Raw genomic sequence first — 16,522 nt, 5'->3', positions numbered from 1 at the left:
TCTGTCACCATACAAAGATAGAATATTATTGACTGTATTCCTTATGCTGTACTTTTCATCCCCCATTATTTATTTATTTGTTTTATAATTGGAAGTTTGTACCTCTTTACCCCCTTCACCTATTTCATCCCCTATCCCCCTTTCCTATGGCAACCATCAGTTTGTTCTTTGTATTTAGAGCCTATTTGTTTTGTTAACTTTTTTTACATTCCACATATAAGTGAAATCATTTGGTATTTGCCTCTACTGTCTGACTCATTTCACTTAGCATAATCCCCTCTAGGTCCATCCATCTTGCTGCAAACAGCAAGATTTCATTCTTTTTCATGGCACAGTAATAGTCCATTGTGTATATGTACCACCTCTTCTTTATACTTCTATCAGTGGACACTTAGATTGCTTCCATACCTTGGCTATCATAAATAATGCTTCAGTAAACATAAACTTTTCAAATTTAGTGATTCAGGGATTTGGGGGACTAATATCCAGAAGTGCAATTACTGGGTCATAAGGCATTTCTATTTTTAATTTTTTTGTGGAACCTCCATACTGATTTCCATAGTGGCTGCACCAGTTTACATTTCCACCAACATGCAAGAAGGCTCCCTTTTCTTCACATCTTTGCCAACATTCCTTATAAAAATGTGCCTTTGTTGGAGAGTTAAGACCTCATATAGACTGGGGGAGAAATATAATTACATATGCTTAAAGAATCTGACAGAAGTTATGGCTTCTTTCCCCTAAAAGTGCACATGAGCAGGTTCAACACTTTCTGCAGCATTTTGGGGAGTTCACAGAGCCCTGAGATCCAATTAGAAGCCCTCTTTAAGAATTTGGAATTTTATTTCTAGACAAAACTCAGCCCAGATCTGTTTCAGAGCTATTGTCAGTCCTGGAGACTAAGGGCACTTTCCAAGGGGAGGTAAGCCTTGGGGAAGACACCTGGCACTGGGAACTGCATTGAATGGTTGCCCTTTCCTTGCTGTACAAGTTCATTCACTCTAGGTCTCTTCAACAAACTACCATCCCTGCAACTCTCTTCTGAGAGCATGGGTATGAGAAAATCTTACTGAGAAGACAGACTCCATGTTACATGGTTGAAAAACACGACGGACCAGCCAATCAGACTGCATGCTGCCCTGCAGAGAGAGGTAGCTGCTCCAGGGGGTGGGGTTGCTGAGTGGCATCCTCTTCTGTCCACGCTTTCTCTTTCCCCTCTCCCTTTATTCTTCCTCTCCCATTCTCCTTTCCCACTACCTCTGACATTGGCCCCATGGGCACTGCTCAACCCAGCCCATGGTGCGACAGATTTTAAACCTCATTAACGCCAAGAGAAAAAAATTAACCTAAGTGAGTCACGTTGAAGTCAATACACAACCAGATAGGAGGCTATAAGAACACCGCAATGATGCCCAAGAAACATGTTGCAGCTGGAGAAGCTTCTTTGGTAGAAGCAATTTTGAGTAAGGAAGAGGGTTGGGGATTGCATTTTATTTCAAATTGATTTGGCCTCAAGGGAAAAAGGACTGCCTAAACAATATCTGCTGATGAAGTCACAGAATGACTCCACCTTGGAAGTGAGCTCCATTTGCTTGTATTTTGGTAAGAAATGTGCCTCTCAATTGTGAATTCAGTCACTCTACCCACTCAAGGGCAAGATGATAAGGTTCTATCATACCAAGCGTCCAAATGAACCTGAGACTCTAGCAAGGTCAGAAATGCTGCATTCAAGCCAAAAGACCTCCCTTGGGCTTGCTTGTTTTGACTTGTAACCACAAATTTGTCTTGTCTAGGTGTCCAATCACATTATAAAACAGCACGCCAGACTCTACAGTACAGTATCCTCTGAAGCAAGGGGAGTCCTAGATGTCCCTTGTGGAGGATTCTCTAAGTTTTCTGCCCCTCTGATTTCTGCAGGACTTTAAACTGCTTCCCCTGAGACTAAAGAACACAAGATGGTTTTGGAAATGCTGAACCCAACGCATTATAACATCACCAGCATGGTGTCCGAAGTTGTGCCAGTTGCCGCCATGCCAGTCCTGCTGCTCACTGGCTTTCTAATCTTGGTTTGGAATTACAAGGATTCAACCTCCATACCAGGTCAGTCAGTCATTTGGTTACCTAGCTAAGGAAGAAGCAGTTTACTTGAGAATTTGGTCCATGAGGGTAAAGAAATTTTTGCAGAAGGACAAAGAGCAAACCTAGGGAGATGGCTGAAGCCCATTGCAATGTGAACAGATTTTTATACCAATTGTGTACACATTTTAAATGAAAGCATTTAAAAAATATCTTAGAAAATCCCTTCCAGTCTGCACTTTGCTTTGGTAAAGTAGACTTGGCACAAGTATCTTGTAAGGTATATTTAGATGGGTTGGAGCAAAGCAGAATTAGAGGTGTTTTGTTTGTTTAATTTTTTGTTTTTATTCAAATTCATTCCACTTTTGTTCTGGAGGTAAAAATGTGTCTGGAATGCCTTCTGTGCTCGTTTCCTTCTCCCTCCCACTTTGCCTTATCCATGCCTTCTGCCCTCCCCCTTTCTTGAACTGATTCCTTCTCCTTATCATCCTCCTCTTCATTTTCTTTCACACCTGGGGTAGGAGTGAAGGTGGCATGACCACCCTAATGCCCGGATGGGATCTGGGCAATGGGAGAAGAACAGGGACCCACAGATCCCTTGGCACATCATAACTGATAGACTCTTCAACAAGGTCTGCGGGTCAATCAAAAGTAGAGTCTAATTATCCAGATAATCCCAGTAGAAACCCCCACCACTCCGCACTATTGGATTAATTCGGAATTATCAGAACTATCAGGTTGTTTCTTGAGTTTTCAGCACAAGCTCCTCACGGCAGGCATCTGTCCCCAGTCCCAGGAGAGATCCAACATGGCTTTATTTCAAGAGCGTGGTCAATACACACTTTAAGTGTGCTGGGCCTCGTCACGGCGTGGTTTAGAGTGGGAGTGTGGGGCTGGGGCAAAGAGCCCTGTGTCTGCATTCTTTATTTTATTTTTATTTATGTTTTATTGAAGTATAGCTTATAAACAATATTACATTGGCTTCAAGTACACAACATAATGATTCTACAGTTATCTACATTGTTAGGTTCCCACCCCAAATAGTGTAGTCACTATCTCTCAAGACAGAAAGATGTTACAGAATTATTGACTATATTCTCTATGCTGTACTTTCATCCCCGTGACTTACATTACAATTGGGATTCTGTCCATTTAATGCAGCCTCTATCTGCTCTACCTATTTCCCCCACCTACCCCAACCCCTCCCCCATTGATTCTTTAAAAATTGCCAGGGAACTGCTGTTTCTCTGTCTGATTCAGGCTCGAATTTTAGGATACTTTAAGGAACAATTTAATGGCATGCTTAGTTAATTTTGTTCTCCACTCCCTGATGGGGTCTGAGGGAAGACTCTTACATGGTCTTTAACATGAACCCTTTCCCCACCAGTGCCCCTTCCTCACTGGATTTCACCTCCACAGTGGGGTCCCAGGTCAGGGTCCCTGAGCGGTGGGAGTGAGGTGGACAGTTTGTGACAAGCACTCCCCATGGCCCCTCCTCCGCCCCCCATCACTGAGATGTTCCTCCTGCAGTGGTGGGAGAGCTCCCCGGGACCTTTGAGTGAGGGCAGCCTTTAGGAAGCAGAAGGGGGAACTGGCTTCCCTAAAGCTCTAGACCCGGAGCCCAGCGGGGCAGCTCACCCTGCCCACCACTGCTGGACCTGGGACATCATGCTCTCATCCAAGGCTGGTTAGGTTACATGGTACTGTGGTTCTCAGCCTCTCAGCCTGGTCTGAAGTATGACCCCTGTGTTGATATATATTTTTTTAACTCCTGGGTTGCAAGCCATGGATATGAGCCCAACCCCTTCATTTGACAGACGGGAGATGGAGCCCCAGAGAGGCTAGCTGCCTTGCCCAGGCACGCCCTTATGGCAAGTGTGAGAAACCACAGAGTTCCATGTGCCCATTTTACATGTGAGGGGTTAATGTCCAGAGGCAGAAATGGCTTGTCAGCATCTCAGCTGGAAGGAAGGTGGGGTTGGTGGGGGGGGGGGGCAGCCAGGGAGCCCTAAATCACAGGCAGATGATCATTTTGCTGGCCAGGGAGCAAGCAGTCCATGCTTTCCCTCTGAAAATGTGAGGTCTGGTCACAGTGCTCTCACGGCCCAGACAGACAGCCGGGGGTTCCTGGCTGGGGAAGGCATGGTGAGGGAGTGGGCCTTACCGGGGTTCCTGCTGACTGATACTTCCCAACTCCTTTCGCTGGTGCCTTTGAATCCCTGGCTCTCTGGGTTCTTGGTTTTACAGGTTCAGGGAAGCTCAGGGTCAGCGAATGCCAAAGGAAACTTAAGACGGTGTAAAGATTAAAGCCTTTATGTAAGTTAAAATTTTCAAAGCCGTTTCACACCCATTTTCACTTTGACCCTCACAGCACTCTGGTGAGACAGGTGTGTTTATGCTTATTTTACAGACAAAGACACTGAGATTTAAAGAGAGTAGATGTCACGCAGCTAGTAATTGATGAAACCAGGACTCAGATCTAAGCTTCTCCAACCAAAATACGTTTTCCTGTGAGGCCCTGCTATGTCAGGTTCTAGGGAGGCAGGGAGCCAAGTGCTATGCAAAGTTGACACACACAAGCAGATGACTTTGTGCCAGGGACGGGTGGGACAGTCTAGGGGAGAAGAGAGTCATTCCTATTTGGGGGTTTTGTAAGTTTTAACTCTGGGAAATTGCCCCAAGTTCACTGATCTCTGTCCAGGACTCACAGGTACCTGGCTCCTGGTAGCCCTCCTTTCCCAAGGATGCACAGCTATGCCCAACCTTCCAAATGGGCCCTCTCCCTGCCTCCCTCTGCTCCGGGGAACCACATCCCTGGAGTGGGGCACTGGGAAAAGGACATGGCAACACATTTCCCTTTTACTCACAAAGCTATCTCACAGAAAAGGGCACAAATAAATATGTCATCACAGTCCAGGACTAGAAATAAGTCATTAGCGGCATCCCAGAAACGTCTCTGGTGCCTTTTCAATCACATCCTCTATCTCTCGACCCCAGAGGTAAACACTTCTATTTCATGACAAACTCACAAACTCCCCTGTTTTTATGGTTTTGCCACCTAATTTCCCATTCCTAAACATACAGGTTCATTTTGCTTGATTTTAAATGTCTTAGCAATCGAATTCTACATTACTTATTCCCTTCTCCCTTGCTTCTTTAGCTCAATATTGTGCTTGTAAGACTCGTCCACGTTGGGGCATGCAGCTACAGTTCAGATGGTACGCAGTTACTAGGACATCTCATGGTTTGAAAATTGGTTCTACTACTGAGGGACAGCATAACCGGGCTGTTGTGAGGATCCATGTGCACAGGTTTCTCTCGGGTGTTTACCTAGCGTGGAATGCAGCGGCTCTTGATTAGGCCAGTGGGGGAGAGGTCCCAGCTGTTGGCTTCATGGAGACCGTACAAAAGCACAGTGAAGTATTTACTGCCCCTCTCAGGGGGTGATAGAGCATCCTGTAATCACTGCGTGCCTAGATAAGCATTCCCAAGTCTGAGAAGCCGAGAGCATTTAATGCAGCTGCAACCAGAATATTTCCCTAATATCCTACCAAAGTTTCTTTGCTCCTAGAGCATTCTTCACTCCAACTATAAATATGTAAATATACATGTAAAGGAAAGGATCGCATTGTGTTCTAGTTGTTTGATGCTGTGCTTTTCCCCATACACTCTTCTCTCCTGCCCAGGGCCCTTATGGGGACCTAGTTTTATTCATCATACCATCTTCTACAGATGTGAACAAAGGCCTTTACTTTCAAAGGAAAAAAAAGCTGACAGTCTTGTCCACATTAACACAACTATTGCAAAGTTAAGGACTGAATCTTGTTTGCCAAATTTGGGACTAAACATCCAATTTAGATGATTCAAGCCAAAGCTTAGGTTATCTAAATTATTACACAATTCTTGCCCATGTTGTGAGAGTACTATCTCACATAGTTGTGTGAATTTCAGCTTCATAACTATTTCACTGCCAGAAGGGAATTAAAGGAGAAAGACTTAGAAAAGCAACTACTTAACAATAAAACTCTTAAAACCATTCCAAAAGGTTTTTATCTGACACTTTGCCACCATTGGTAAAATCAAGCTATCAAGTTTGCTCTCTGATATAAGCAACAGCAAATGCCCCAGTGTTTCACTGCGTTCTTGTTTTTTACTGTTCTGCCATTGTCTATATAGGGTCGCGGCCACCGATCTTGAGTGAGGCGACAACACTGGACTCAAACTGTAGTCTAGACACTGATCAGACTCACTGCCTAATTTCCTCAATTCTTTGCTTATTTTTGCCTAGTGAGATTTAGCTTAAGATTCTTAAACTGAGTCCTTCTTGAAGGAAAAAAGAGAAATGGTTATTCTTTGGACATTGTCTTTGCAGATCATGTTCCTCTCAGCTGAAAAGATTAAAGTGCACCAAAAGTTACAACCTAATTCTAACTACCCATTCTGCCAACCGAGGCATTCAGACCAAAAAGTTTCATGCAGTACCAGGCAGCCAACCAGATCTGTCAGCATGTCATTCCTCCTGGCTTCCTTGCTTATAACTAGATGGACTGATTGACCTGCATCTGAAACCCATTGACATCATTTAACATGGCAAGAAAAACATATAACCACACCCGGGGTCATTCAGACGGTAATGGCTGGGACCAAATGGAACAAGTGTGGTGCAGACACTGAGCTGTTTTTTACTTATAGAGGGGTGAAGAGCCCTGTGTTGAGCTTGTTTTTAAATCTTTTTTTTCTTTTAGTAACAGATATACATCAGAAAATGTTAAAGAACATTTAGATTTAAAAGTATAAAAGAACAAGAGCTGTAACCTAAAGCAGTCGCTTTTTTTGGGCATTGCTACAATTCTGACTGTGATCCGATGACTTTCCTAGGGCCCGGCTACTGTATGGGAATTGGGCCCCTCATTTCCCACTGGAGGTTCCTGCGGATGGGGATCGGCAGCGCCTGCAACTACTATAACAAGATGTATGGAGAGTTCATGAGAGTCTGGGTATGCGGAGAGGAAACACTCATTATTAGCAAGTGAGTCTGTTCATAATCTCAGACATATTTTGGAAATCAAGGCTGGGGTATTTTCTATAAAAAAAAAACAGACTAACATATTTTAATATCTTGACATCTTTGTTTCTAAGGCTCTGCTTGTGCAACTTAAACAAAGGTGAGCAATTCCCCACTGAAAACCTAACACTAGACAAGTGGAGTAACCAGGCTTGGCCTGAAGCCAGAGATGCATAGATAAAGAATTCTGGAGAGTTGGGAGATGATTCAAAATCTCTCTGAGTAGTGAATGTAGACACTTAGAACCCAGATGGTTTGGTTTGAAACAAGATACTTTAGGGAGAGGCATTATCTTTTCTCCTTTGCTAAGATTTTGGTTTTCTCTCTCCAAGTAAGGATTTTAAAACAAAACAAAATGAAAAAGACCTGAGACAAAGAAATCTGACTATCCCAGTTAGCTAATGCATTTCTAATGCCAGGCTACTGAACACCTCTCGGAGGGCAAATGACAGAGAAGAGAGGCCATTCACATGCTCCTATCCTACTTTCGGCTCTGAGCCAGTGTCTCAGTTTGAACAGTCTTAAATAAATCAGGAACAATATTGTCTATTAAGATAAATGGTGCCCTCCTGTTGTTATATTTTCTGGATAATTTTAGCAGATTGTTTTCACTCCAGGGTTAATCAAATAGGGATAGACTGTGAAGAGCTAGCTTTGTGAAATACTGGTTTTCTTACTGATCATAGAAAATGGAGAATTTCAAAGAGCATATTTCACTAGGCTTTCAGCTATATTTACTAGATTTTTAGCAAAACTATCCTGTCTCATTAATGAGTTTTTATATTTACAATCCCTGACAGAGCTTTACCCACAAACTAAGATTGATCAGGGTCTTTTACTGACTTATTAGAATTATTTGTTCAAACACATAGACCACTGCTCAGAAGTAAGTGAAGGGTTGCTGGGAACTACATTGGTTTCTTTCAGGCCAACCTTACATACATTTCATAAAATAACCATGGTATCCTCAAAGCCCAATTCTTTGAACCAAATACCTGGAAGAAGGGAGTGGGGTGGTGGGGGAAATGTGTTATCCTTCCAAGTATTTCAAACGATCCCGTAATGTTATTTTGGACCCATCTAACACCTCAGTTTTCATTTTTTTTTTTTTTCTGTTTCATTCAGCTTGGTATTGTAGCACTTTAAAGGTTAGCGAAGGCAGACCATATTTATACAACTAAGCATAAATAGCTGCCATGGAAATATCATTTCATTAGGCTTATTGTGAAACACTCTAATGCAGTGGTTCTCAAAATGTGGTCACTCAACCAGCAGCATCAACACACCTGGGAAATGCACATTGTGGGGTACCACCCTGCCCACTAAATAGGACACCTGGGGGTCAGGCCCAGTGATGCTTTCCCAAGCCCTCCAGTGATGCCCAGGCAGGCTCAAGTGTGAGAATCGCTGCTTAGCTGCTAGACCATCCTGATGCTTGGATTTTACTTCTCTTAGGCTACCAAGCTCTGATCAGCAAATTTAAGTGGATTTGTTATGTTCTCATTTTAAAAATCAATACTTTACTCACTTTTGCAACTGATGGCAGTCTCAAACATGTCCTGTGACTGATGTCATTTGGACATGGGGGTGCTGGACAATCTCTCCCGTTCTTCCATCCCCAGCATGGCCAGTTGCCTTCCGACCTGTTCAAGTCAGCACCTGCCTTCCCTGTCACCTACTCCCCTCAGCAGACACACAGGTTATTAAGCCAAAAGGATGTCTGCCTGCAGTTCAGAATCAAGAGCGCTGCTTCTCACCCTGGCTGCACATCCAAGTCTCTCAGGGAGCTTTTAAAAACCCCAATGCCACAGCCACACCCCAGCTTCTAGACTCTCTGGGAATGGGGTACAGGCATCAGTAGTGTTCAGAGCTTCCCAGGTGACTCCAGTGTGTTATTGGGCTTGAGAAAGGAGAGAAGGAAAGAAGCTTCCAGGACAGGGGGACCTTCCCTGGGGTTCGGGAAACAGCTTAGCAGGGCTGGAGAGGTTCTGTCTCACTCTTACCCCCAAATCTAACTCAGGCGGTAGTAGTGTAAGATTAGAAGTGGACTGAAGAATGATGCCTGGGAGATGGGACCAGAACTGGAGCAGAAGTCACCCGCAGGTCCCCAGATACATTCCTGGAAGACCAGAGCCAGGTCCTGAAGCAGGATCCTCATGACAGTGCAGGGTGGCACGGACCACTCCACTGTCTTAAGTAGGAAAGTGACCTTGTGACCCTGACCAGGTCAGGTGCTGATGCTCCCTGGAGACAGGCATGTACCCCCTCCCACCCTTCCCCCAGCTGCCGCTGCCTTTCTCTCCTGTCCTCTCAGGCTTTTCACTGGTTGGAGCCTCCGTGTTCTCTTTAATTGCCTCCCAGCCACTCAGTTTTGTTGTGCAGGGCTGAGCTCCCCTTGGAAATAGGACGTGTTTGTCCCCGTCGCCTTCCCTTGCCTGCTCTTCAGGTCCTTCCAGAACTACCTGTACCTCTTGAAAAGACCCCATTGGACCTCAGAAAGCTTCTTATTTTTATTTGAATAGTTTGTCAGATTTTTTTATTTTGAAAAGTTTTGAGAACTGTAGTCATTTAAACTGTAGAAATTGTAGCCCAACTTTTCCAACCAGTTTAGCCCCGCAGTGGTGGGGGCCGCAGAGCTTCTGGGGGCTGGGTGGGCATCAGAGGCCTGGGTGCCGCAGGAGGTTGCCTGAGCAACTCGGGGTTTTGGGGGCAGGTCCCTCTGGTCATCTGCAGGTAAATGCATGACTCCCTGCCAGGTAAGGCCTAAATTAATGATGGTCTTCAGACTTGTGCATGACACTCTATGTCCAGCATATATATTAGTTTTTGTCATGAATACAAAAAAACAGGGTGAATTAGCAATTAACATGTTAAGTTAGTCTTATTTACACATCTGTTAGTAATTAACATACTAATTAGGGTTATTTGTATATCTGTTTTAATCATGTATAAAGTTATAGGGAATTCATTTATTCTTTCAATATAACATTTATTGAACATTTACTATATACTAAGCACTGGATGATACTAACTTACTGTAGTCATTATTGGCTCTCCATTCATTCATTAAATAAACATTTATTGAGAACTTATATATACCAGATACAGTGAACGAATCACCAAAAATCCCTATGGAGAAGTATATTGTTATACTGTCACTGTACCAACAATAAACAAGGAAAACATATATCAGTAGGGTGACCAACTGTCCTGATTTGCCTGGGAGTAGGTGGCTTCCCAGCATGTGGGACTCTTAATGCTAAAACTAGGACAGTCCCAGGCAAACCAGGATGGCTGCTTACACTATTATCAGGTAGATTTGTGTTATACAGAGAACTAAATTAGGGAAGGAGAATGGAGAGGGCCAGTTGCGGGGATAGAAGTGCAATGGTAAACAGGTGGTGGACACAGTCTTCCCTAAGAAAACAACATTTGAATAAAGATCTAAAGGAGGTGAGGGAATGAGTCATGCAGATATCTAGAGGTAAAGCAATCCAGGAAGAAGGAACAGCAAGTATAAAGGCACTGAGGTAAGAGCCTGTCTTAAATGTTCAAGGAACACCAGGATACTCTGTGGCCAGTGGAAGAATTGTGGAGATGATATTAGAGAGACAATAGGAGACCCAGTCACTGAGCCTTGCAGGCCATTGTAAGAGCACTGGCTTTTGCCCTGCATGCAATGGGAGGCTATTTAAGAGGTTGAGCAGAAGAATTAGTTTCAGCAGAATTAGTCTAGCTTCTCTGATGAGAATAGGTACTAAGGGCATAAAGGATGAATGCAGAGATAGGAGTTAGGCAAGAGATGATGGTGGCTGGTCCAGGTGGGAGAAGTACAGGTGATAAGATGATGCAGTGCAACTCTGGGCATACTCTGAAGACAAAGCCAATTAGTGCTGACAGATTGGATGTTGTGTGAGAGTCGTGGTGGTAGCAGTTCCTGCCTTGGATACCTGGGAAAATGAGGATATCATTACCCAAGCAGGTGGAGCAAGTTTGGGATAGGGAGGAGTCAGAATTCCACTGTGGGTATTTTGACTCGACAAGCCTAGTGGGCAGCAGAGTGGATGTCTGAGCTTTCAGACCTTCCACCGTAGTCAAAAACTGGTAAAGGAGGCTGACAAGGACAGCTAGAGAAGGGAAAACCAGTAGAGTGGGGTGGTCTGAAAGCCAGGTGATGAATGCATCTCAGGGAGGATGGAATTGTCAACCATTCCAAATAGAGTGGTTGGATGGGAGTGCACGTGAGATTTCAGCATTGCATTTAGCAACAGAGGTCATGGGTGCCCTTAGCAAGCAATTCAATGGAGGGATGGGGGCAAAATCTGACCGTAGCAGAGAATGGGGGAGAGGAACCAGAGGCAGCAGATATAGATGACTCTTCCCAAGAATTTGTCATAAAAGTGGCAGAGAAATAAAAGAGAGCTAGGAAGTGATATGTGGTTCAAGGAGTTTTTGTTAAGATGGGAGAAATTACATCACGTCTGTTGTGATGGCAATGATGAATTACAGAGGAAAACTATTGACGGAGGAGAAAGGAGGAGTGTGCTGGGTGAGAAGGGGGTCTGGGTGACAGGTGGAGTTGGCCTGGAACGGGGAGATGGAAGTTCATGCACAGTATCTGGAAGGGAAGTTGACTGTATGGGCCCAGATCTAGTGAACGGAGCTTGCGGAGATTCTAGTTGTCTCTTTTTTCATAGTAAAATAGGAAATACAATCTTTAGCTGAGACTGTGGAGGGTGGAAGTGGAACCTTTGAGGAGAGAGGATGTGGGAAATAATCATCTAAGAGAGAGAGTGAATGCACTACAGAAAGGTGGTTAAACTGCCAACTGCACTAAGGGTCCACGTGAATTTAATGGAGACCCACCAGTGTGCGTGTGCATGCATGTGTGTGTGTGTGGTGCATATATGTGCCCATGTGCATGTATGGTGCAGCTAGAAGCAAGAAAAGAGTAAGTTGAGTTGGATTTGGCCAGGGTTGAGGTAACTATGACAAAATAAGGAGAGGGTAGAAGTTGAAGATGCATGAAAGGGGGTGATATTAAAGACTGACAATAAAATATTTTTTCAACTTTTTACAAAGAAAATGTTCAAATGAACAAGAAAGTTGAAACAGCCACCCTCCCACTTTCCCCCATGACAGTGACCTTTTGAAGAGCCCAGGTCATTGTCTCATAGACTGTCCCACATTGCAAATTTCTCTCATTTCATTATGGTGTCATGTAACCTATTTCCTTGTTCCTTGTATTTCTTATAAACTGAAAATTAAGCCTTAGGGCCCATTTATATTCAGCCTGATTTTTGTAATATTTTCCGGGTTGTACCAGGCACTTCACGTTGCATCCTATCAGGAGACAAGGAAAAGTGGTCCCACTATTAGTGATGCTAAATTTGATGGCTTGGTTAGGGGAGTTACACTCAGATGTCTCCATTATAAAGATTGTTTTGCTCTTGCGGTGACCCCAGAATTTCAGCTGGGTAAGTGAGGATGTTAGAGGGGCGAAGGACAGTGAGAAGGCAGTAAGACTGTTGGAGCCCGAGAGTCAGGCACCAAACAGGCCTACACAAGGCAAGTGTTTTTCACAATGTTTGGTACCGATTACTCCATTAATCATCTTCTCCATATTTCTAGCGCTCGTAACTCTTGACCCTGGCACAGATGTGTGCATTCTTTAAATTCAGAACTGGAGGGTGGCTTCCTCCTCACCACCTGAGAACCCAAGTAGCTTCTGAGGCTAACTACCTGGCCACTTTTCATTTTGAATAGATGATAGATTTGCCATCTTTGGAGATGTCGTTTGACTTCAGTCATATTTAAAGGAGAACAATGACCCCAATAACCAACATACGCTACCCACTGTCCTTTCTGAGGTTGGAAACTTGCCTGGCTTCTCTTAAGAGGTGAGAAATCCTCATTCTCCCAGGCAGTAAGTGGTACACCTCCCTCAACGAGGCCACAGGCCGGCCCACAGGGCAACGGCCAGGTCTCTACCGGTGTCCTGACTGCCCAGAGAGCTCTGGGCTGGGGGCCCTAGCTCTTCACTTTCCCAATTTGCTCTGGTTAGAAAGCCAGCCTACCTTTGCCTAAAAAAGGCCCTGTTTTAAATTGCTCAGCAGCCGCCAGTCAGGCTTCACTTGCTGTCACGTTTCTGCCTTGCCAAGTCTGAGCCTCTAACTCAAAATAACTGAGATGTTGGCGCCCCCTACAGACATATTGATTTTTAAAGTTAGCTCACAGTTCGGGGTTTCATGTTCTCTCTTTTAACTTGATTAGTAATTCCTCAAAATAAAATGGACAAGCCAGTGTGGTTAATGCAAGATACAAAATCTCCAGGGTCAGAGTAAAAAAAATAGTGTTCTGCTTTAAGTTCTAAGCACTTAAATGTTTTAGATACAAACTTGTGAACTAAGAGTATACAAACTTCCTTTCTGCTTTAATTATAGAATGAGGTAGGGAAGGTAAGAAAAGTTGGAGTTCTGAGATCTGTTCAATAAGAAGAATTTCAGTCCTTTCTATAGCATGATTTTTCTATACAGGATAAAATTTTAGCTGTTTCGGTCAAATTAAATCCCTGGACTACAAATAGGAGCATCTGGATTTTTGCTTTTGATTTTGTTGCTAGGAAGAAGAAAACTTGTCCAAAAAAGGCCCAGGATCATTTGATGAATATTACCTGGAATCAAATTAAGAGAACATTGACTTAATGGAGAGAATTTTAATTTGAAGATAAGATTTTTTTTTTCCTGAAATAGATATTAAGGAAATAGTTTGCTTATATAATAACATTCTGTTTTCATTCTTGGCAATGCCATTATTTCAGGGCTTTCTTTTAAAATTTAAAAGGACTATGGAATCTGTGAGGGTTTGGCTAATACTTAAGCCACAACCTAATCTATTCAGCAGAGCAGGGCTCCTCTGGCCCAGTGTCTTCTATGGGAATGTGTGACCACAGGCATGAGCTGGGGCCCCTCATCAAGGCAGAGTCATCCTTCTAGGAGCTGAGAGTCCATTTGAGAGTGAGAAGCAAGTGTTAAGACCACTCCAGCCCAGCGTAAGAACCAGTTGCATATACTGGCAGCCACTTCCATCTTTGGGAGTTATGTGTTCAGAAAACCCCCAGAGTATGAGAATTTGCAGTAGAGAAACAAAATTTCAGTGGAGAAGTTGGGGGGAGGAAGAACCAAAGATGCAGTGAACATACAAAAACTTGGATAATTAAGTTCACCAAAAAAAAAAAACAGCATCTAAAAATAATATCAATGATGTTTTATGCTTCTAAAATTTGCACAATTGGGCACTATGCAGTTACTTTCCATCTTCTATCTCTTGCACACAAGAAAAACATGCAGCTTATCCCTCCTTTACAGTATACCAGCGAGATGTTTATAAATATATTTTGCTTTCTTGAAATAATGGGCATATTTTATTTATAGTCCTGTGCTCAAATGTTTGGTCCCTTTCTAATTTTATGGTCCGTGCCTCTGAACTCCACTCCAGCCTCCACTCTGAGCTCAGGGATGTGGCATAATTTATAATCCTCACATGGAAAAATCTCGAAGGGATCTATTTCAACCTACGTAGCAGACCTGGGCCATTTAGTTCTCGAGCCCCAAAGTCAAGGGTCACATCACCTTAGCTCTGCCTGTGGCAGCCCCCCACCAGAGCATGCACAGTGGCAGCTTTTATACATGGCCTGGCTCCTACCCTGTGAACTCAGCCAAAAGGCAGACCAATGGCAGATCGCCCTGACTCAGCTTTCTTCCTGTGCCCCATAGTTGCCCTGCTGGAAACCTCTACTCCTTCTCTCCTAACCACTCTGCCCCTTTTTGATTCCCAAACCCTGTTCTGTTTTTCTCATTATCTCCAAGAAAAATGGTTATCGATTTGAGTATACTCAAGTGGAAATTACTTGAAGTTGCAGAAGAATTTATGGAGACAAGTAAATCTGCCTCTGTTTACATTTTACTAAGGGAATTTGCATTTGGCCATGGCAGCCACACATGATTACAGACCTTGTATTCTGAAGAGCCTGTTACCGCACCCCAGAGAGGAGCCCGGGTAATGTATGTACTTAGACATGCTTCGTTAGCGTAGGCAGGCGGAGGGTGACTGATGAAGGAGACCTTGTTTGTGCCTGGCATTAACTCTGTGGTCCTCTATGTACCTTGATCTCTTTCCTACTCAGCGGCGCAGGGATGGTTGAGGGCCCCATGCCTCAGAGGTTGCACACTCCAGCTTTATGCACGAAAAGGCTGGACTGTACAGGGAGGTGGTTGAGACACGAACTCTTTCCTCACTCACTCACCATAACCAGGCACCCCTGTGGGTGAGGATCCGAGGGTCTGGCTGCCTGTACCTCCTTTCCATCCTGTTTTATCTGCCATATATCTTCACTTTTCTGACTTTCTTCTATATCCTTTAGATATTTAGAAAACATTTGATTTCTCCAAGTGGTGTTTGTTTCTGATCTATACCTGCAATACGATATTGGCATTTATGAAAACAACGGGCACATAAACACCACATGTCCTGCTTATCATCCTCTCTGTCCTCGGACAGACACCACCCCACCCAGCTTTGCGGCCCCACCACCTACCTTGCCCACCCCGTACAGAGGGTTAGCAGCACAGCTTATTAGCACGTGCCATCTTTGACTTGGGTTCCCTAACCCACGCTGTTTGTGGCCACAGCCCTCCCTCAGCCCCGGTCCAGGTAGCCTGCTTCCCTCCGAGCCCTGCACTCACCTCCTGTCGGGCCTCAGCCCCTTCCCATAGGGAATGCAGTCACCCACAGCATTACTTAATTTTTCTCTTGGTAGTTGAAAAATATTTATTTCATCTACTCCACAGCTCTCAACTTTATAAATTCCCAACACATTTCTTTTCTCCTAAAGCCCCGTTTTGGCTGAGCACTCCACCAGGGGTCCTCTCCTCCCCAAATCCTCACAGGCAGCATTCATTCCAGATCTTTCCCCTCCGCCCTCCCTTATGTTGCTTGTACCCAACATCCAGTAAACCCCTACCATTTATTCTGAAAATAATAATTATCCTTTTATCCTTTATCCTTTTGATGATTAAAGCAATTAAATTATCCATTTAGCCTTTCAATGCCATAGGCTAACTTCTAAGCAGTTTAAATAAAACATCTCAACAAAGTGAATCTCCCTCTACAGAAGAAATCTGTACTGTTGTCCCAAGAAGATAATGTTCTCTTCACATGTGTAAGCCCCTATGACTTCATCACCTAGAGTTTCCTAACTGTTTAGAACCCTCAGTGCCTCATCAGGCCGCAAGTGGTGTGGGATATGCCGGCCGGAAGCAGCTCCTGGAAGGGGAAGTGGGTGGGGAGGGGAGAGACAGAGGCAGCCTCCTCCTCCTGAGT

General features: G+C 44.1%; 1 protein-coding gene across 1 annotated transcript in view; it reads left to right on the top strand.

Moving 5' to 3' along the window:
• Positions 1–1,927: 1,927 nt before the first annotated feature.
• Positions 1,928–16,522, top strand: part of LOC118928488 (aromatase) — a 28,517-nt gene continuing 13,922 nt past the window's right edge. Inside the window, exons 1-2 of the mRNA XM_036917785.2 lie at positions 1,928–2,100; positions 6,955–7,105. Of these exons, the coding sequence (XP_036773680.2) occupies positions 1,956–2,100; positions 6,955–7,105 (296 nt within the window). The 5' untranslated portion in view covers positions 1,928–1,955. The remainder of the gene's footprint in view (positions 2,101–6,954; positions 7,106–16,522) is intronic.

The sequence above is a fragment of the Manis pentadactyla genome, chromosome 11, assembly GCF_030020395.1.
Source record: "Manis pentadactyla isolate mManPen7 chromosome 11, mManPen7.hap1, whole genome shotgun sequence".
NCBI lineage: Eukaryota > Metazoa > Chordata > Mammalia > Pholidota > Manidae > Manis > Manis pentadactyla.
The sequence above is the reverse complement of the archived record's forward strand: the minus strand, read 5'-3'. Positions and strand labels throughout refer to the sequence as shown.